This window comes from Hippocampus bargibanti, linkage group LG18 (genome assembly GCF_051943395.1).
Source record: "Hippocampus bargibanti isolate YZ-2025 linkage group LG18, ASM5194339v1, whole genome shotgun sequence".
NCBI classification, from domain to species: Eukaryota; Metazoa; Chordata; class Actinopteri; order Syngnathiformes; family Syngnathidae; genus Hippocampus; species Hippocampus bargibanti.
In genome coordinates, this window is record NC_142751.1 from 7,697,409 (window position 1) to 7,720,241 (window position 22,833).

Here is a 22,833-nt window from a genome sequence, read left to right on the forward strand (position 1 = left end):
AATAAACAGGCATACAAAAGAATTTCCTCAAATGCATACTCGTTCTCTTCTTCTTTTGAAGGCTTGGCCTTTAGAGTTTGTGTCTCAGACTGCATGCTAGACATATTTTGCACAACCATATTATTATGCAGATTAGTACAGTACCAGTACATCCATAATGGTCATGGACCTTATTTGAAATTCCATCTGGACTTGGATAGCAAATTCAGTTTTTATATTGGGAATCTGTTAGTTATTTTTTTCCCAGGCATGTTACAAATGCCTCTATTACCTGACACATTGAATATTATTAATATTACATTTTTTTAAACTTACATCTCTGGACCCTTCTTATGCTCTGCAGTGAATTTTTAATTGTTAATTCAAAAGTGGTCACCATCCATTTTCTCATCCGCTTTCTTTATTCTTCTTTGCTATGCCGAGGGCAGTAAGTGGGCAACACTCGCCGGACACTCACACGTAGGGAAAATTTAGAGTGTTCAATCAACCTCCCATGCATGTTTTTAGTATTTAGGAGGAAACTGGAGGACCCAGAGACAACCCACGCGGGCCTAGGGAGAACACGCACACTCCATGCAGGAAGGCCCGGATCGAACAACATCTGCGCTGTCTACCCAATCACATATAAGTATAATATCTTGGTCATATTATTTAACTTGAGTTTGTGAAGATCATGGCAAGCTTTTAACTACAACTGAAGGAATTTTATGATGGTGTATGAGATGCAGAGGGCTGCCTTCGGAACCGCTGTCACCTTTCTCCCTTGCACCTCAGGTAGACTGTTCACCTTCTTACATTTTTGATCGTACATCACAAAAAGAAAAAAAAAACATCCAACATGAAAATGACAGCATTTTTTTGTTTGGCATGAATAGGACACGAGAATGATTCACAAAAACTGCCCATTTTATCTTGGCCCCTCGCTTTTCTGATCAGCAACACATGGCTGAGTTCTGTTACGGGATCTCAATTCATTCATTAAAAGAATGTCAACCGGGTGCCCGTTTCCAAAAAAGAGAGCAAAATGGCAAGAGCTGAAGGGAAGTGGAAAAAAAATGAGAGCGAAGAAAGCGTGATGAACGCACCAATGACGCCTCGCAAAGGGTGATGTCAATCGGCGTTTCAATAATGAGAATAATTCCTGTCTGCAGAAGCAAAAACCACTCAGGATGCGCCTAAGTGAATATACGTCATTACCACATACTCTTGACCCATATAAATCCACTGATAAGCCGACTGACTCATGTTCCTCTTGCGTAAGCCTGTCCACATGGCATCTATTCAATCTGGTTCAAGCAGGATGGAGCTCATTGATGGTTTGGCTGTCTTCCCTCTGCTTTCATGTGCTCTATATCATACACTTTGCCTCAACGGTCATGTCATGCTCAATGGAAAATATGGTGTTTTCAAAATGTCCTGTGATGGGATCAGATTCCTCGTTAGCTGCTAAGTATCTCAAGTCAACATTTCCATTGCCTGAACACACGTTTATCGGCACTTTAACACAACCAATAACAAACTGTTTCCTTTGGGACATTTATTCAGGAGATATAAGTGAGTATTTTAATAATAATAATAATAATAATAATACATTTCATTTATCAGCGCCTTTCAAAACTCTCAATGTCACTTTACAGTCACAGGATCAGTTTTTCTGTGGGTGAGCAGCGGCAGCCACATGCGCCAGCGTTGTCTCGGTATAATGAGGCGAGCTTAGAAAACTGTCAAATGAAAAGAAAGGATGACTGCCTCATGGAAGTCCAAAACCAGAACTCAATACGGAGAGGTATGTGCCTCAATTTGTCCAAAACCGCAATTTAGCATTTCAGAAACTCTTTCTGGAAGGTGCAAAGCCCAAACATAATCGTTCTCAAACTGTCAGTTGAATATAACCGAATTTAACATTTAAAGAAACATTGTGAGAATTTAAGAATCTCTTTACGGTTCATGACACAAATTAAACCTTTTGAGAAACCACCACCCTGAATCTAAAGACCAACCATAAAATTGGGGAAACGGCCCTTGCACCATCTCAAATTCATATTTAACATTTATATTATAGCCTGTAGAAGTCAAACACCCAAACTTGGTATTTTAGAACGAAATCATGAATTGAACATTACCTTCATTGTTGTGAGAAAAAATTACATTTGTTCGTTGAAAAAATAAATAAATAAATACAATACAATACAAAAAAAAGCTTAAATAGAAAGAGTGTGTATGGCAAAAGCCTCTTAAGCTGTGATACTACTCAAGCAGTCACCATTGGATGACACACCGTCATATCTACTGTATTTGAAGAAAAGGTCAATTTTGAAGAGGTCTTCAAAATTGACCTTTTCTTCAAACATATGGAAACTGATATTATTTCCATTCTCCAAGGTCTAAATTAGCTAAAAATACCAGTTATTGTGATCTTGGACCTTGGCTATGCCTGCCTCAAGAGCCATGTAATTTTATTGTTGACGTTTTTCAAAAACGCTGCAAAATTTGGGATATTATGTACTTATTTTCATTGTAGCTTTCCAGAATTTGATGCTATAGCATTGAAAGTGGTACCAAATGAAAGCTAATAAAATGTTCTTGAATATGGTGGTAAGCACAATAAAACACATGAACACCTGTGTATATGTTAGCTAATTTTAATGCACAAATAGCTGGGACACTACAAAAATCAGGGGCGGCCAGGTAGCCGAGTGGTTAGCACACCGGCTTCACAGTGGAGAGGTCGCCGATTCGCGTCCTGGTCCGGCCTCCCTGTGTGGAGTTTGCATGTTCTCCCCGGACCCGCGTGGGTTTTCTCCAGGTCCTCCAAAAACATGCATGGCAGGCAGATTGACCACTCCAAATTGTCCCTAGGCGTGAGTGTGAGAGTGACTGTTGTACGTCTTTGTGTGCCCTGCGATTGGCTGGCAACCAATTCAGGGTGTCCCCCGCCTCGTGCCCGAAGACAGCTGAGATAGGCTCCAGCAACCCCCACGACCCTAATGAGGAATAAGCGGTACGGATAATGAGATGAGACTACAAAAATCAGTTTGGTAGTATGATAGCACTGCACTGACACATATATTGCATAAGAAACTGTCAGATAGGATGTTCCTAATACATGTATTATCACTTGTTCAATGTGGCTTTTTTGAAACTGTCAACATTTTTCCTGTGGTACTCCACAACTTGTAGTAAGCAGCTTCTTTGCTCTGGGTCAGTTGTGATCTGAGTTGCAAAGTCACTCATTAGTTTCACACCTCTCTCAGCCACATCATTGGTCACTTTCACTGACCTCACAAACTTCTGTGCATTCCTGTAGCTGTCATTGTCTGTCAAACAGAAAGTGAGACTCTGGCTCTACCAGGTTTGTGAGAACTGTAGCTGCCTTGATGACAGGAAACACTGGCTTGCCTTTCCTGTAACTCTCAGGTTCCTCTGTTTCTGACAGCTTGACTGCGAGCTTCTCTTTTGCAGACTTGGTCATGCTGGCATGTGAACTGAACAAGGTGAATGGCACTAGTTCCTCAGTCAGATACCAGCGGTGGTTGTTCATTTTCTTGAGAACAGAGGTTGCCAGTTTATAGTCATAGTGCTTGTATTTCAACATGTTCTTCATAAGCTGGAGGTCATGTATAGGTGCATCAGCTGCAGATGTGGTGGTCACCTCGTGGCTGGTGTAGAATAAGGCCAGGAACTTGTTCATCCTCTCCAGCTTGAATATTACCATATTCAAGAAAATTTTATTAGCTTTCATTTGGTACCACTTTCAATGCTATAGCATCAATCTCTGGAAAGCTACAATGAAAATAAGGACATGATATCCCAAATTTTGCAGTGTTTTTGAAAAACGTCAACAATAAAATTACATGGCTCTTGAGGCAAGCATAGACAAGGTCCAAGATCACAATAACTGGTATATTTAGCTAATTCAGACCTTGGAGAATGGGAATAATATCAGTTTCCATATGTTTGAAGAAAAAGGTCAATTTTGAAGAGGTCTACTACTAATGTTCCGATGTATAAGGTGCACCGAAAAGCTTTGATTTTCTTAAAAATCTATGAAGTAATATTGAGTCACAACAGGTCTCGCAACTCCTGACAGCAGCCACCAACTCCATTTCCCCCTGGAGAAGAAGTCGTGCATAACCCCAGCCTCTACTGTAGTGCCTTATAATGTGGTGTGCCTTATATTTGAAATAGCTTTATATATCGATATATTACATTTTGATTTTTTTCACTCACTGAAGGTGCACCTTACAGTCAGGTTTGCCTTATATATGGAAAAAGTTGGAAAATACACCATTCATTGGGGGTGCGTCTAATACTCCGATGCGCCTTATACACTGGAAAATACAGTACATGCCTCTGGAACAACGTGAGGCTACGATAGGATACAATAAAAAGGAGCGGACCACGTCGCTCAGTGAAGCTTGAGGCAGCTACTGTATGATCATCCATTTAAGCTCTTGATGTTTACTTCGACTCAAAAGCTCTGTCTGAGAGAACCAACGCATTCCCTCAGTCAACAGTGAAAGTATCGTATGTACCATCATGACCGCACTTGAAATGTACTTTTGGCATTGGGTAAAATGCCAATTTAAGAGAAGCTAACCAAAAATGAGGATGAAATATGGAGATCATTTTACCTCCAACCTCAATGCTGTATCTAATAAGTAATCTTGGACATTACATCATTTCCAGTTCATTTACTCCAAAATAAAATACACTTGTTGAAAACTGATCTTTGAGACTGAAAAACGAGTTGTTGGATCGAAAGTTGGACCTGGTGCAGCCCATGCCAAAAAAACGGGCGGAAGCCATGTTTTGTATCCGAGATGTCCCATTTTGTATCATGAATTCACATGTAGGTGATTTTACAGCAATATATGTTATACGATCCGGGGTCAACCAAACAGTTCTGAACATGTGAAAGATAAATGCTTTCTCGAAATGATGCTGGACAAATGAACATTTGCTCCAAAAGTGGTTGGGGACCAGTTTGGGCTGTACCTAGCATCTCGGCCATCCAAAATCAGCTGAGATATAGATTGCAGCCCGAGTGATAAGTGCAAATGTTTTGTACAAAAAAAACATGTCTTAGAGGATCCTGGGGAACTAATTTTTCCTTGAACATGAAGTACAAACAGAAAGAAAAAAAACCAACAAACAAAAACATCGCTTAAATTCCCATGCTTTACTTGCTTCACACAGAGTGGCATCTGCAACTAATCAGCGCGTGGTGTTGTAACAAGCGACAGATAAATCAACAGTCACAGAAAAGTCAGCAATGGTACCGTCACACAATATCGTGAAATGGGACTTAAATTGAAACCACACTGAAAGAAACAATACTGAAGTGTGGATGATTTAAAAATACAATTGGGAAGCTTTTCAACATATAATGTTGACTCACCACAAGGCTGTAATGCACGATATTTCAACGGTCACAACACTGTTTCAGGGCAATCAATTATTGTCATTCCACGCAAAGTGCATACAAAGTCCTGGAAGGGATGAAGATATGATATTTTGTAGACACGAGAAGAAAAACCCAATGTCAATGTTAACTGGCACCCGAACACGGCCCGCAAGTGTAGTAACTGATTGAGTACATGGCAAACTTATCAATGGCTCTCATACCCTCAAATAAGTCAAATAATTTTTTTAAAGATTGTCTATCATTCATCATCCGGACCGCTTATTCCTCATTTGGGTGACAGGGGGTGCTGGAGCCTTTCCCAGCCATCTTCAGGCACCAGACAGGGGACACCCTGAATTGGTTGCCAGCTAATCGCAGGGCAGACAGAGACAAACAACCACCCACTCTCACACTCACACATAGGGACATTTTGGAGTGTTCAATCAGCCTGCCATGCATGTTATTGAAATGTGGGTGGAAATCGGAAGACCCGGAAAAAACACGCGAGCCCAGGGAGAACATGCAAACTCAACACGGGGATTTGAACTCACAACCTCTGCACTGTGAAGTCGCCACCCGGTTTTCTATCACTACGGACCGACAAACGGACCGACCGACAGATAAATATCCAAAAAAAGCACTCAGCGGGCAAAATTTACAACTCCTGAAATTGTATTACAGTAAAAGCAATTTTGCATGATCGCTGGCTTACATGGCGATTACAAAAACAGCCCATGCCAACAGATCAATTTTGCAGGCGCAGACGGGAACAAATGGAAGCACATCACAGGGAAATTCGGCGGGAAAACATGTAATGGATGGATTTCCATGTTCAGGATGTGATTCTGTGAAATTAAACATATTTGTATAAAAACTGCCTGACTCCAACTAGTCCAATGTCGTGAGAAGACAAGGAAAGTCCTGGCAAACTGCCACCACTGCACATGACGTAGCAAAGAAAATGGATGGGAAAGAAATTCAGAGTAGTCGGCCTCAGTTGGACGACATCATGCGCAAAGGGAGCTGTAGTCAGGAAAGGACCAATTACAAATAATGAGCAGAAAGGAACCATAAGCAACACATGTATGCACACACCATATATTTCACTCTGCACTGCATCCACTTACATGTATCTTGTAAATTTTACAGAAAGTCAAGTGAAAGTGTTTGCCTGGTGCGGAAGGAATCAGATATATGTCATAGATAATTTGGCAAAATGCAGATAGATGGTGATTTTACAGAAACAGTCATTTTAGTTTTACAGCGTTTTTCATATTATAAGGTGCTTCGGGGTATGAGGTGCACCTTCAATGAATTCTTTTAAAAGTGTTTTAAAACTACAGGGCATACAGCATTATAAAGTCAAGAGTTGGAGTCACAATAGTCACTGCGGTTGAGTTATGCATCCTCTAAATGGAGCAATGCTTGACTGGATATATTACGGCTTTCTTTGTAGAGCGCCTGACACGATCGTATTTCAGTTTTTTTTTCCTCCATGTCACAAGATTTGTTTTTCAATTTTCATTTTGGTGCATCTGTACGTATGGTGCATCTGTACGTATGATCCAGATGCACATTCAGCATCTCCTACAGTAATATTTTTCTTAGAGCCACCTGCGCAACTGCTGCGACAATCAGTTGGCCTACGTCACTCATTTTAGATCAAACTAAAAGGAATAATTTTGAGGCTTGCACATCTGCATACCAGTTATCCTCATCTGGATCTTAACCTGGCCGCATTTTTCTGTCTGAACCGATTTGAGAGGGGGTACAATATTTCCTTTTTTTTTTCATGAAGAACGCAGAGAGGGTAAAATAAGCATCTTCAATCAAAAGACTGAACAGGACACACATGATCAAGATCATACTTGGACTTATTCTTGGCTCAAACCTTTATGTTTATTGCCTGAGCGTGCTGTGTAATGTGTCGTGAAAATCTAGTACTGATAGGAATTAATTGCTCGTCAAAGGCAGCCAAGCTTCTTTGGCCGGCATCACGGTAGCTCCATCGTTCAACGGCCTGGTTGTCATTATCATCAGTCTTCGCATTATTGTGCTTTTAAAAGAAGGCTCGCAAATACATATTCCATTCCACTCATCCTCTGGACTGTATTTCTTTTTTTCCACCTCCAAACGTGTGCCAGTTGCGCTCGTCTGAAGGTCATCTTTGCATTAAGTGGACAATGGCATTTACAATATTCAGAATGGTAATGGTGATATCATCATGTCACATTCTGCAAGAATCTGGATTTCATGTTGCATCGCGCCGGCAGAGCTGCAAACCGTTCATCGGACAAGTGCGCGCTGAGACAATCGTATGCGTCACACAGGTGGATATTTTAAGTACTACATATACACACCTGCAAACCATTTGTATGCTATCTTCATCATCGAGCGATCTCAACCAAGTTTAGTGAAATTGTCCAAATCCTCCCTCAACTGTCAGCTTTTCATAGGTAATCATTCTGCAATTTCTGTAGCTCTCTGTGAAAGCAGACGGATTATCTTTTGTGTTTGATTACAATAAGACATTTTCAAACAACTACTTGTAATTTGGAAGACATTGACCAAATAAGTGATTGAATCCATTTCAAGACAACCCGCGAAGATTTCAGTCACTCTTGTCTGATATTATTTGTAATGCGGCAGATCACATTCGAGCAGTCCCAGATCATGTGTGAATGATTCACATTGTCAATCAATTCAGCTCTTGCCAGGTTAGATCAGATATTTTTTTGCGAGATGTGCACTCTGATTGGTGAGCTATCACTCCAGGGTGTCGGGTGCCCTCTTGTTCAAAGTCAGCAGGAAAATAGACGCCGGACTACTCAGGACCAAGGACAAGTGCTTTAGAAAATGAATGATTTGACCCATAAAAGTGTTTTCATCTGTAATGTAGTGGTTAACATAGCAGACATCGCCTCTGCAGTGGGATTGATTTCCACTTAATGTCCCATCCATTTGCCATTTGCCCTGCAATTGTCTTGCAACCAGTCTCGCGGTGTAGGTATTAAATAGACACCATGATTGAAGAAGTGTGAGTTCAGGAGCATCTGGAATTTGGAATATGGTCAACATGCACTTTTATCGATGGAGGAATGATGTATCACTTTTGGTTTTGTACGGCAAGTGTTTTCTTCTGATGTATGGGCAACTTTTAAACACTTTTGGGGTGGTAATAAATAAATAAAATGAAACTTTCTGACAAAAACGGAATGTTAAACAAACTCTTATTGAGATTCTGTCATCGTCCAGCTGGTAGATCCTTTTGTATTACTGCTAAGTCATCCTGAAGGTAGCATTACTACTATTTATGTTCCAAATGAATTGAATCAGGCTCTGTGCCGGTGCAAATGCTTTTCGTGATCGATCAACATAAGTCATGTGTCGGATTCATCACCTTCAAAGATATTTCTTTCATCACCGCCGTTGTAACTGGCCCAGAACAAACACTAATAAAAACCATGTGGGGCTTGTCTAAGTTCTAGTCTATAGGCTGTATGACGGAGTGAACATTGAAAAAGCTAAGGAACACTACCGGCATGTCTGTGATAAGATAAAAATGGGAAATAATGGTGGGGGTGGAGGGACGGGGAGAAGAGAGGAACTGCAGAAACCCCTTGGCCCTCTGCCTGCGATCTGCAATCTGCTGATGGCGAGGATCGTGATGAGGAGGTGCATGGCATCCATTTTTAGCGATGAGGTCATCTTTAATTAACAAAACAAAGAGAGTCAGCTGTGTCACTCCAATCTGTTATCTGTACTTGTGCTCAAGGACACTGGTTATCTCTTCATAATTCAATCGCTTTGAATGAGGGCTTATTGACGCAATTGTGCAATGACGCCGGGCTTACGTAAATAATGCCAGCGGGATACCTGCTCGGAACACGAGGAAACTAGAAGAGACGTTCCAAATGTCATGGGCATGTCTGGCTGGAAATGGCAAGAGGAAAGATGGTGCAAAGATCCAATGGTTGGTCCTGTTTTTGCTCTGCAAAAATTGTGAGTGTGAGATGACATCATTGCTGAGTCGCCTCCAGTTCTGCTACCTCTTTTCTCCTGCCCGTTATTCCCCACTGACTGTGGCTTTCCTATATTTCCATACGACCGCTACACACTTCCTGTCAATCTTTGCAGTTGCTCTCTGTGCTGACCAGAAAAAAATGCATGCAAATGTAACACACGCAACGTGGGCACATACGTTTTTAATTAGTATTAAAAATGCATATGTGTGCGGACATAAAAGTGGCACCTGGGCCAAAGTGTGATATAAGGACATCGAATTAGCGGCTGACAAACCAATGACATTGAGCAAAGGTGATGACGGAAGCCAGAAGGTTGTCCACATTCGTCACATATACGAGGCGCCTTCCACTAAAGCGTTTTATTAGACACTTTTCCAAACGATTTTGGCACCTTCCCTTTTCCTTTTGGGAACTCACCATGAGAGAGAGAGGAAATACAGACATCTGACGTTACAGACTAGGTAAGAGGCTAATCATTCCCATCCAGTCAAAACATAACATGCAATTGACTGCAAAACAAACTGCAGGGGCAATAACAGTGTGAGGCGTTTTTCTCAGAAACTAAAGCAGAAACTTTAGAACCTGCAGAGTTTCTCTCGATTGGCCTGTGTACCACCATTCGATCAATGTTGATCTTATATTTGGAAATTGATTGACAATTTGAAGAGCAGACTAAAAGGCCTATGCCTCAAATGCCAATTTTTGGTCATTTTGAAAAGAAAAACCTTGACAGCAAGCATATGTGTGATCCAATCACCAGTTTCAAATTTTCTATCCAAGTTGCTTTGACGTGCCAAAGTGGATGAAAGCCCAACCTGACACTCATAAATCAGGGCTGCTCATTCAAGTGGCAGCTCGGTAAACGCCGCCCCTGACTTGGTGTGCCATCTAGAGGCTGTCAAAGTAAGACCCAGTGATTTGGGTCATTCCCGAGAGCACTCCCAAAGAGATATTCATGGAGGAGGAAGGTAGTCCTGCAGAAAACAGTAAATGTATGTTATATTTCAACAATCTTTTGAATCACGATACTCGTCATACTTACTTACTTACAAGGAGATACAATTGGATTGGATTTGCCTTTATTAGTTCTAGCAGTGGAGAAATTTACATTTCACAGCAGCAAAGTTATGAAAGAAATGAAAGTAGAAAAGCAAAACATAGGAGCTGCTGGAAAGGCAGCCACTCTCGCGGCGCCATCTTGAATATGATTAAAGAGCTGAGAATTGAGAATGAAAAAGCTGATAATTGATTTTAGTGCAGCCTCGTGGTAGGATTTCTGTTTCCAAGACAGTAATTTCAGTGAAGGACTACAGGGCCAATTGAACTTGAGCAAATTAGACAATTGGTCACGTGGTCAGCCTCAATAAACAGTCATCCGACAACAACCCTTGATCAAACGTATGGGTTCGTATACACACCTACAAATAAATGTGCATACAGGATTTCAGCATAAAACAATTAGCTGGATTTTTATATCGGGGACATTTGTCGTAATAACTCTATAACCAAGTGATGCCGCGGGATGGTACAAACCGGTCTGCCCAGCATGCTCATTAAAATGTCAATCCAACTTGTTAAGGCAATCACCCCGCACCACAACCACCACCATACACAAGCCGAACCCCTCAACAAAGAGACCCTGCAACTGATTAAATGCATTCACATTACTTCTACTGAAAGTGAATGGTTTGTTGTATGATTGGTCTCCTGGAACACACTGCTGTTGACATGAGCGAGAAGCCGGGCCCCAAATGACTTATCTCCTTTTCCTTGACACAGGAAGAAACAGGGCGAGCTGATGTTTTTTTCCTACTCAAACTATTCAAACACAGCTCATATTTGGAGTCCTTTCATTTTTACACACCCCGGCGCACTCACTAGAGACTGCACGCTGTGAATCAGCGAGTCACAATTTACATGCCAAAGGGGGATGAGTTATCCTATTTGAAGACCATAAATGCCATCACAACTCACCTTTACATTTGCTTTTATTCGGCACTTGGGATGATCGACTTCCATCTGCGGTGACCTCATCTTCACCTGCACTTCATCTCCGTGAGTCAGTGTTCCTCGCGCCACAATTGTGGGAACAGGTGATCCCTCTGTCTGCTTCAAATCTAACGCCTGGCTCCAAACGTGTTTTTTGTGACGTCAGGGTCTGCACATTTTGACAAAAATCACCTCCGGAGGGCGGTACTATTTTATGAAACAACACGATCCGATGATCAAACAAATGTTCATTGTCATCCATTCTGAGTGTTTTTTTTAAACACCACTTAGTCTGTAGTTGTATCGATTTTTACGATTGCACAAAATGCATTCAATGCTCTTGCCGGGCATTTCCACCTTCCTGAGCATTTTTACTGGACTGCTCACTTTCTATGTAGTTTTGTCCAGGTTAGCTCGCCGACTTCACAATGCAGTTCAAGACCCGGTCCGGCCTCCCTGTGTGGAGTTTGCATGTTTTCCTGTGTGGGTTTTCTTTGGGTACTCCTGTTTCCTCCACATTCCAAAAATATGCATGGCAGGCTGATTGAACACTCTAAATTGTCCCTATGTGTGAGTGTGATCATGAATGGTTGATCGTTACTGGGTGTGCTGTGCCATATTTTTTTAATATGGTGGAAAAAAACAGCCACATTATACGAAATCAGGGTTGCCCATACTTTTTCAGCACATAAGCTATTTATAAAATGACCAAATTTTCTTTTTGATGTATTTTTTTATTTCCAATGGACTAATCTATAAATGCTCTTTGAACTGTTCATGCGTACATCATATTTGAGTGTCATATTATGCAATAGAAATTTAGTTTTCTGTAATGACTTGCTCTGAATGGAATCGGCCAAGGAGCATTGTCCGCACAAAAGCTGCTGATCGAGAGCCACGCGGTATTTGGACGTATGAATGTTTTCATCAATGGCCCCAAAATTCACCGCTGCATTTCCCTCCTTCGGTCAGCCAGAAAGGTTCCGAGCAGAATGACGCACCGCTCAGCCTCATTGTACTGGACTGCTCACTTTCTTTGTGGTTTTGTCCAGGCGAGATGACTTCCCAATGTCACACACTGTCCTTCCCATTGGCTTTTCTACGACAGCTCGGAGAAAGCTGAGATGCACACCTTGCTCGTTCCTCGCTAAGATGGCCATACAACCATATCTAAAGAGGTGCAATGGATTATTACAGTTGTTGGGTGTAACAACGTGCAAACATTTGAATTTAGTTGAAAATACTGTGGAATTTTTGTGTGTGAAGCACTGTCAGTGGGATACCTGCTCGGAACACGAGAAAACTAGAAGAGACGTTCCAAATGTCATGGGAAGCACTGTCATTTCGAAAAATCAGCTAATGGCCACTGAAAAATGGGAAAGCAACCGGCTATGTGATCCAAAACAAAATAGTGTTCAGTTAGCCATAAAAATCAATCAAACAAACAAACAAACAAACAAACAAACAAACAAACAAACAAACAAACACACAAACAAACAAACAGATGCTCAGATAAATAAAAATGTAGTAAGGTGCATAGGCGACTGATCAGCATCAGTCAGTGAGTGGTGTGTAGGTTTTTGCTACTATTTTTACATTTTATGGTTCCTGACATCATTCACCATCATTGAGTCTATGGCTCCGCTTAATTCAGTTCATCTAATTATTCAGCTTCTAGGCCACTTTATCCTCTTATCTAATTATTACACAATAATAATTACTATTGAGACAATATGTCTGCGTGAAAAGGTGAATGGGCGTCATTGTCAAGATTTATCTAGACTCCGGGTTGCGCTAATCACTGCGGATGTTCACGGCACTTAGCTCGTAGCCCAATGCCGGGCAACACTCAGGCAATGACATGAGCAGACACACGAGAGAAAAAACAAGGAAAAACAATCCTGGAGTTTGGATCAAACAGGAGGTAGTCGTATCAGCAGCATTTTGGGGGAACGCTGGCTTTAGAACATCGCATTTACCGCCGAGACACCAAAGCACTTGGGTGATTGCTTTCATTCACACAGGAAGCTGTGACAGATGGAAAAACCACGAGTTTGAAAAAAAGCACGCTTGTTCAATCGCTTGATTCAGTGTGGGATGAAGAGAGGGGATGGTGGGCGTTGCATTCAAAAGTATACATCTAATCAGTCAATCACCGACTGACAACGCAAGACCTCAGCTTGTCTCTTGAAAGCCCTTTGACAGGACCACATGTAATGGGGGACAGGTACCATTTCCTCCCGCTACGGTCGTCTAGACAGCTCTGGCATTCAAAATAGGGCTCGAGAATCCCCGGACATGTTTCCGTGCACATTCCTCAAATGGTGCTCTCTTGACTGTGTGACTCATGGGCTGACATTTGCATGAACGCGCGTGTGCAGCTGGCTCCGATTCACCAACCCCAAGTCCTTTTTGTCTCTTCACCTCACTAAGATAGGGTTCGCCGGAGGCAGGCGCTGCTCTCGCCGTTGACATAAGACCACGACACAGTGAGGCTGCTTGACCGCTGTTTTTTTTTTCTACTCGTAGTTGAGAAAGTGCAAAAAAATGATGCCATTAAATGCACCGGTCAGAATGTGGAAAAAAACTGAGAGGGACAAAGGGACTGAGAGACACACTACAGCCAAGTGGAGACTGCGGGCTATATTTCCTTGTAACACTCAATGACTGCTTGGCAAATCAATACGTCAGTAACCGAAACTACCACATCCCTCTTTATATACTTTATTGCAAGGGTGACTAAAATTATGCTGCCGAGTCAGTATTGGGACTGTTTTTCTACTTCAAAACAGAACTCGACACGATTGCCGCTTCCTGTTCCATTCCACATCAGATGTATCATAAAAAAATTGCTCTCTGACAAAACTGACGGAAAAGGAACGCTGGCCTTTCTGAAGTGCTTGTTCACACAATAGTTTAAGGGGCTGAGATCATTTTACATGTGGAAACATTAGCGTGGCAAAGGCAAATGCTGTCAACAGAAAAGCATGAGGGTAGTGAGTTTCTGATAATGAAATGTACAGTTTGCTTCTGCCACCAACTACTTCTTATGACTGTAAATTTGGTGGTGTAAATTATAAGGCGCTCTGGACTATAAGGTGCATCCCCAATCAATAGTGTATTTTCAAACTTTCTCACATATAAGGCGCACTGGGCCGTAAAGCGCACCTTTAATGGATTACCTGTTTTAAAAAAAAAGGTTTTCCATACATAAGGCACACCACATTTTAAGACGCTGCAGGTCAGGCTGGGGCTACGTTTTATATATCTCAGCATGGACCACGCACTACTCTGTCTACAGGGAAAATGAAGTCTGTGACTACTGACAGTAGTTGCAAGAGTTGTTGTGGCTAAATATTACCTCAAATATAAGGCAAACCGGCATATGGAGCCTATCCTAGTCGTCTTCGGGCATGAGGCGGGGGACACCCTGAATTGGTTGCCAGCCAATTGCAGGGCACACAAAGACAAACAAATATCAACTCTCACACTCAAACCATATAGGCGGCCCGGTAGTCGACTGGTTAGCATGGCGACTTCACAGTGCAGTTCAAGACCCGGTCCGGCCTCCCTGTGTGGAGTTTGCATGTTTTCCTGTTTGGTTTTCTTCAGGTACTCCGGTTTCCTCCACATTCCAAAAACATGCATGGCAGGCTGATTGAACACTCTAAATTGTCCCTCGGTTCTGAGTGTGATCATGAATGGTTGATCATTTCTGCGTGTGCTTCGATTGGCTGGCAACCAATTCAGGGTATCCCCGCCTAGTGCCGGAAGATGGCTGGAAAAGGCTCCAGCGCCCCTGCTACCCTCATGAGGATTAAGTGGTCTGGAAAATGAATGGATGGATTGATTGATATTTATTTCCAATGTACTAATCTATACATGTCTTTGAACTGTTCATGTGTACATCATATTTGAGCGTCAAATTGCGCAATAGAAAGTTAGATTTCTCGAATGACTTGCTCAGAATGGAATCGGCCAAGGGGCAGAGTGCGTACAGAAGCTGCTGATCGAGAGCCACGCGGTATTTGGACCTATGAATGTTTTCATCAATGGTCCCAAAATTCAGCACCGCATTTCTCTCCTTCGGCCAGCCAGAGAGGCTCCGAGCACAATGACGCACGGCTAAGCCATCCCTGTTGCCACAAACACCACACCGACCGGCAGCCACGGCACGTCATCGCAGGGCCCCGCCTCGGACCGGTGATGGGGAGAGGAGTCGGCCCAAACTTAGTTGCACCAAATGAGCCAAACCAAAACATCACTCTGTTTTCTTCCAAGTATTGGCCTCAACTAAAGCTTTGGATCAGTAATTTTCCAAACGATTGTCAAAGATGGATTTCTGTAAATCAGGCAACTAATCCTTTATGGCGTGTGTAGCCTCCCTCTCGATGTTAGTTAGGGAACGGGCCCCGAATGCTTGAAACCATCACACAGACTTGGAAAATATGAACATGGAAAAATGAAAAACTCCAGAAAACCACCAAGATACCCCTGAGCAAAGAAATTCTGAACAATAAGGGCCGCTCGTGGCCAGTGGTAGAAAGTCGGTTAGCCGAGGAATGTGGGTTTCCTTGTCTGTCAAAGTCAACATGGTGAATGATTGACGGCGTTAAATTGTTGTTTCGCTGGGTGTCCGGAGGGTGGGCGGGGCTGACTTGGCTCACCAACATTCTTGCTGGGCTTTTGCTGTCATGAAGCTGTCTTCAATTTTCCTTGGAAGTGCTTTGAAGATTAGCCCTCAAGAAAATGTCAGGCAGGAAGATCGGCCAGTACCAATCCAATAATTTCCAAATAAGTCTGTAAGTGTGAGAAAATTATACATCTCAACACGGTGCGCCATGAGTTGCTGAGTCCGGAGAACAAGATATCATCATTCTAAAAGGCCCCTCTATTATTTCATAAATCTTCTCCAGCGATGCCATCCAACTATGTATCAGTAATTTCTGCCCTGCCCGCGTCAGAGAACAATGGTGGTGTTGAGCAATCGATCGTTTTCAGCATGTATCGTAAAAAAAAGGCAGGCATACAGATTTCACGGTGGTCGCTGTTGATAATTCACAGTGGACCACGCGCATGAAAGACATTTGCCAAATGAACTGCTCTTCTATGCACATTCACTCTTATAACCATGAAAATACTTTTTCTTCTTTAGAAACCATCACTCCGCTAGTTTTCCAGAGCGGCTAGAAAATAAGTGCACTGTATAAATCACGTATTGTATAAAGAGGAGGTGTTGCAAAAAAATGTGAAAAATGAAGATAAAGATGTCTAATCTATATTACATGCTTTGCAATGACATGATTTATAGCGGTGACTGGCACATAGCAGAGTGAGTCACCGGCACCATCTGCCCCTTCCAACCACCTTGCTGGGGCCCACGTGCTTCATCAGCACTCCTCCCAAGGGTGATGGATGGCCTGTCCATACTCCTCAATGACTAAAGCCAACTCCTTCCACACCAATATTACTCAATTCCTATCACCCTTCCTCTGACTCAATCCCAATGCCTAGGAAGCGCAAAGGCTACTTTAGCAATTTTGCAGCAAAATGAGGGTCAGCAACGTTTGTGCCACCGACCACATTTTCTTTCATCAGTTCTTTACGAGGAAAAACTGGATTTGTAGGTGTATGCGCACCAAGTAGCGAAATTTGGTGCAAATTAATCAGGTGTAGGGAGGTGGATGGGTTTTTAAATGGTGCAACATTGCCACCGTCACATTTGCCACACCCCTCAATCGCATGGCACAAATGAACAAACATTTAGAGGCCTGTAAGTTACCATGCTAGCCTGTTACCACTGGTAATATTTCCACCTTTGTTCATCCTTTAATGTCATGCTAACACGTTTTGCGCTACTTACAGTTTTTAAATGACAACCGACACCATTTTTTTGTTTCCTAATTGACATCAGAAAAACGGTTTAAAAAATAAAAATGACTTAAAGTATCCAAAAACTGCCACAAAATGAGCCGGAACTGGGCAGATTCAGAAAGTCCCGCCCCGTTGTTTGTGACATCACTATTGGTCACACACTGCCTTGCTCCAGAATCAAAACAATGGCTTCAGAGAGTTCAGATTTGGAGAAGATGCTTTCTTGTTACTCATCCAGTTCTGAATATGATTCAAATAGTTCTGAAGAGGAAAGCATAAATGTTTGCAATCAATTAAATAAGTCCTTCTGTATCAATTCGAGCCGTCTGGAGTCAAATGTAGCACCCAGAAAATACACAAGATGGCGCACAAGCTCTGTTGGAATAGGGGTGATTCGTCCGCTGGGAATTTGTGTAAACTTACATCTTCTTTATGCGTGTTACCGCAACACACAACAATTCACCATCACATTATTTATGTTGTTTTTCTTCTAATTTCGCGACCAACACGGTGTTTTCGGACGAAAAAAAGTACCCAAAATGCATTGTGTGTCGCTTTCTCAGTCATCAACTCGAAAACAAGACTTCTTGAATATTCAGTGCAAATCTTAAAACGTAAAATATAGCTATATGCGGTGGAATATTTGTAAAATGCGCTCAGTAGAAGTCATTTGAAGTGATTTTACAAATTATGGACACAACTTGTCCGGTGTTGTCGGTTGTCCTTTAAGGGTGGGGAATATCAGCATTGTTGTCTTTGTGAGCGCCAAAGATTGGTTGACTGCTTCAAGATGTGTTTCTTTCATTTGTGCTTTCCAAATGTTGTTCTTTTTACGTCATACTAAACCATTTGTAGAAGCACATAGTTTCAGCACTCTTGTCTATACATTGTTTTGAAGCTGATAACATGATTATGATTTATGTTTGTAATTTATGATGCAACAATTGTTTTGTTTTTTTATTTAGCTAGATTTCCAACCAGCTCATGACGCACAATGTATAGAGAGTTGAGTTGGGCCAATTAGGTATTTATTTAACTTGAATTTTCACCAAACATCAAACCTTTCCATCCCTAAATTACTGGTAGACTTGTCATATTTTGTCTGTCATTTTTAAGAAGTTTTAAAGACATAAATAAAGTTGATCAGTAATAAAAAGTCATTTTGGAGAATCATTTCAAATCCAAGACCATCAACATGGACCCACATAACATTGCCAAGTGATCTCGTCAGAGTCCACTCGACTGTTTATGGTCTCGACATAACAAAGATATCATCTTCAACGCAGCACCGTTAAGAGGCATGTGGTAATCCTCCACACTTTAATTAATCTGACAGGCTGTTTACATTTTCAACGCTCATGTTTGGTTTCATCAGAGATTTTTGGGGTCCAGTCAACTATGGATTTTTCATGCAGTTCTCAGATTGAATAATTTTCGATTCAGTATAATTTCATACCTGTGTAGATCTCGGCCTCGGAAGGGTCTTCTACCCGTTTGTGCTGAATGATGTAGTCTGAAACTTTGAAGCCAATCAGAGGCTCGACATCCAACCACTCCAGGGCTACCATTGTACTCGACGGCTCCAGGTAAGGAGCTAGGCGCAAACTGACGAAAAGAAGAACACATGTGATGAGGGAATTGAACACAGTGATCATCTCATACAGGTGGATTCTAAAAGCAAACACAACTGTGAAAATAATTATTAACTCATCCACTGCCGGACGTGGAAAGATTTGCCCACTCCAGTCTAGGGTTATTGGATTGGACTTGCCTTTATTAGTCTCGCAGTGGAGAAATTTCATTTATTGTCATTTTCACTAAAATTGAAGGACCCACAGAATATTGAGTTTTAGGGCTCCATAAACATTCAAACAGCGTTAGAAACCTTAGACTCTCTTCTTTCATCAGGAAAGAAATGATTAATTCCTAAATTATATGGGTCTGGAGATATTTTAGCTTGAAATGGGGGTGTCTGTACAAGATATGATACAATACATAGCAGCTTTAACAACAGCTGAAGCTGTAACAAAGCGTTAACATGGACAAGAGGCAAATGCTGGCCCCTTGTGAAAGGGATAAACATTGCCAGAGGTCTGACCAGCGCTTTATCAGCACACCCACAAGAAAAAAACAAAACCCATATAAATTTGGGAATGTCAGCGATGAAACAGTTTGTGGTTCCGCTATATATTAAATTGTGTTGGAAACTATGTGACATTTCCCTTTGAACTGGATGAATTTGAGCCACTGACACCGAATGACAATATTTTCTTATCAGATCTAATTGATAGCTGGAAGAACTTCTGGAAGAGTCCCCGTATGTGTGTGCCTGGATCTGCACATCCGGGCCAGTTCTGTCGTGGGCTGCTCGCTGGACTCTCTTGAGGAGGTGGGCAACAGACGGACGCTAGCTAAACTAAAAGCTATGACGGACAGCCCCTCCCACCCCCTCCTGCCCATCCTGACAGCTCTGGGTAGCTCCTTTAGCCAGAGACTATTACACCCGCGCTGCAAGAAGGAGAGGTACCGCCGCTCGTTCCTACCGACTGCTGTCAGGCTTCACAATTCCCAATGATCACATGTGAAAAAAAAAAAAAAAAAAAAACTGGACACTTGTAAATATGGGTTGTTGCAATATATCTTAATGCATCTCTTGATTCTGCACTATGTACAGTCTTGTTTATAGAACGGTTTTTGCACATCTACATTTGCACAGTATACAGTTGACATTTTTATTTTGTTATGCTTGAATATCTTGTTTTCTATCCTTTCACTCCCACCCCAACCCCATCCCTCTTCAATTGCTGCTGTGGACTGCAAATTTCCCCATTGCGGGACGAATAAAGGTATTCTGATTCTGATTCTGAAAATCAGTCTTGCGCGTGCAAAACATCTGTAGTGGCATGGCATCACTTCCCACTTACACCGGCTCTCTGAGGGGACTGCAGTTCGGCAGGCCATCTCTGCTGAAGGCACTCAGGTCACAGCGACACCAGTTATCGATGACGTCGCCCCTTCCGGCACACCAGTATGAGCTCATTGTGGCGCTCTTGAAGGCCTGAAAAGGGTAACAGGTGAGAGAAATGCAATTATCTCCGGGAACATGCACTGGCTGTCCATCGGTGTGTACTCCCAACCTGCTTCACGGTCTGAGTACACACTTACACATACAAGCATGGAAATCGTTCTTCTATATGATAACCTTCCTCAGTTACTCCCTTTGATACAATTACGGGCTTTTAAGTGCAAAGCATGAAAACGTCTGAAACGTCCTTCAGTGCAGAAATATTTTCTTTATAAAAAAGGTCAGAGACTAAAACACAATTTCAATTGCACTGCTCCCAATTATCAGAAGCGGGGAACATCCAACTAACATCTTCCATCTGACGCTTGCGGTATCATAGATGTACGGTGACACTTTCATGATGGAGGTGTGAATGCCCCTCCTCCCCTGCTTCCACCCAACTGTTCGTCGAGGTTTGTGTGGTCGTCTGTCTACGGCGGTGGCGGGAGGAGTGGGTTTGTGAGGAGATGACATCATCTCCTCATTTCTCCGAGTACTGCTTCATCAACAGCGGAAAGCCCAAAAAAAAGAAACTCAGTCATTCTTTAAAAGGCAGGGAAATGCCAATGGGAGTGTCGAGGCAGTAAAATATAATGTCGGGGCTTCCCTTTGAGCCACTGGAGCGACTGCCGGAGTCCTGTGGAGTGTGCAAGCACTCTGGCTCCCCCTGTCACACAGTTGAATCAATGGAGCAGTCTGTTATATTTACGTGCCCTGAACTTAACTTTGGACAAGTGCTTTGACCACAGTAAATATAAAATAAAATAAAATAAGACACTGAAACCACACATAGAAACATTATTGCCGGGCACCAGGCGCCCCAACATCAAATCAGAAAAGAGGAGCTGTTTTTTGTTCACTATGAAAAAAAAAAAACAAGGAATGCCTCATTAACACCACCACCGCTTTCTTGCGGGGTCAGCAACGCACACGCAGCACATTTATTGTGAATTTCCACCATTGTTTCATGACTATGAAGCAATACCACAGCCACCACAGAGCAAAGGTAATCAATGGTAAAATTCCAAGCCCTTCCCGGCAGAGGTGGGAGGAAGTAACAGATGTGAAAATCGCAAATACATTTCAAGCTTGGGTCAACCCGGTCCAGCCTCCCTATGTGGAGTTTGCATGTCCTGCGTGGGTTTCCTCCAGGTCCTCCAATTTGCCTTGTGCTGCATTGTGTTGTTACCAAACATTTGCATGACTGTTATTGAATAATAACAACAACAACAACAACAATAATAATAATAATAATAATACATTTAATTTACATGCTCCTTTCTGGACACCCAAGCACACTTTACAATAAAAACAATACATAAAACAATAAAATCACGAATAAAACAATACATAATAAAACAGCAGATTAAACCTGACCATGAAAGCAAGTTGATAAAGGTGGGTTTTGAGGTGAGATTTGAAAGTAGAAAGGGAGTCAATGTTACGGATGTTAGGTGGAAGTGAGTTGCAGAGTTTGGGAGCAGAGCGGCTGAAAGCTCTGCACCCCATCGTGGTGAGATGGGCAAAGGGCATACAGAGGTGGAGGGAGGAAGGGGATCTGAGGGCCCGAGAGGGAACAGAGATTTGAGTAGGTCAGACAGATAGAGGGGGGGGGGGGGTATGGAAGGCTTTAAATGTAAACAGAAGTATCTTGAAATCAATATGAAGATCAACAAGGAGCCTGGGGAGGACAGGAGTGATGTGGTGAAATGAGGGGGTTTTAGTGATGATCCGGGCTGAGGAATTTTGAACTAATTGGAGTGAATGTAGAATTACAACAGCTAATGAATATTGTATTTAAATTAACTGTCTATAAGAACATAAACAATGCTTTCCATAATTCCTCGAGATAAACACGCATCGTACATTAAGCAATATAAATAAGGAGATAGGGTGATGCACGGTGTTGCTGCGACATTGTGATTTTTGGTGAACAACGAACACTGTTTGGCTGTGGAGACAAATGAGATGGTCACGGCAAATGTCAAACTGGTGGCTGTGGTCTCCAGTTTTTTTTTTTTTTCATGCATAACTTGCATTCAATTAAAAGGTTGACTGTGTTCAAAATCAGATTTTTGGAAAACATTACAAACAAATGATGAAGCATGAATGAAAAACATTTTGAAACTAATATATAAATTAAAAATATTTCCAAATATAAGGCAAACCACATTATAAGGTGCGGCAGTTGCACTACTTCTACAGGGGGAACTAGAGTCATTACTGCTGAAGTTAGTTGCGAGACCTATTGAGGCTCAATATTACTTCACATATCAGGCGCACGTGCGTATCAGGGTCATCTTTTGAAGAAAATCAAGGCTTTTGTGGGCGCCTTATACACTGGAAAATACAGTTACTTCTCATGAACTTAATTTCAGGCTCAAGTCAAAGTCAAGCCAAATTTTAGCCGATCGAGTCACAAATCATAAAATTGGTCACCTCAGTGTGACTGCAGGCAAGTCATGTGACTTGAG

At 42.1% G+C, this 22,833-nt stretch overlaps 1 protein-coding gene across 5 annotated transcripts in view; it reads right to left on the reverse strand.

Annotated features, from left to right (window-relative positions):
* Positions 1 to 22,833, reverse strand: part of astn2 (astrotactin 2) — a 287,375-nt gene that overhangs the window by 17,701 nt on the left and 246,841 nt on the right. For all 5 annotated transcript variants that reach the window (XM_089020242.1, XM_089020241.1, XM_089020239.1 and 2 more), the window contains 2 exons: positions 20,220 to 20,353; positions 18,752 to 18,900 (listed from right to left, as the gene is read on the reverse strand). In XM_089020242.1, the coding sequence (XP_088876368.1) occupies positions 18,752 to 18,900; positions 20,220 to 20,353 (283 nt within the window). The remainder of the gene's footprint in view (positions 1 to 18,751; positions 18,901 to 20,219; positions 20,354 to 22,833) is intronic.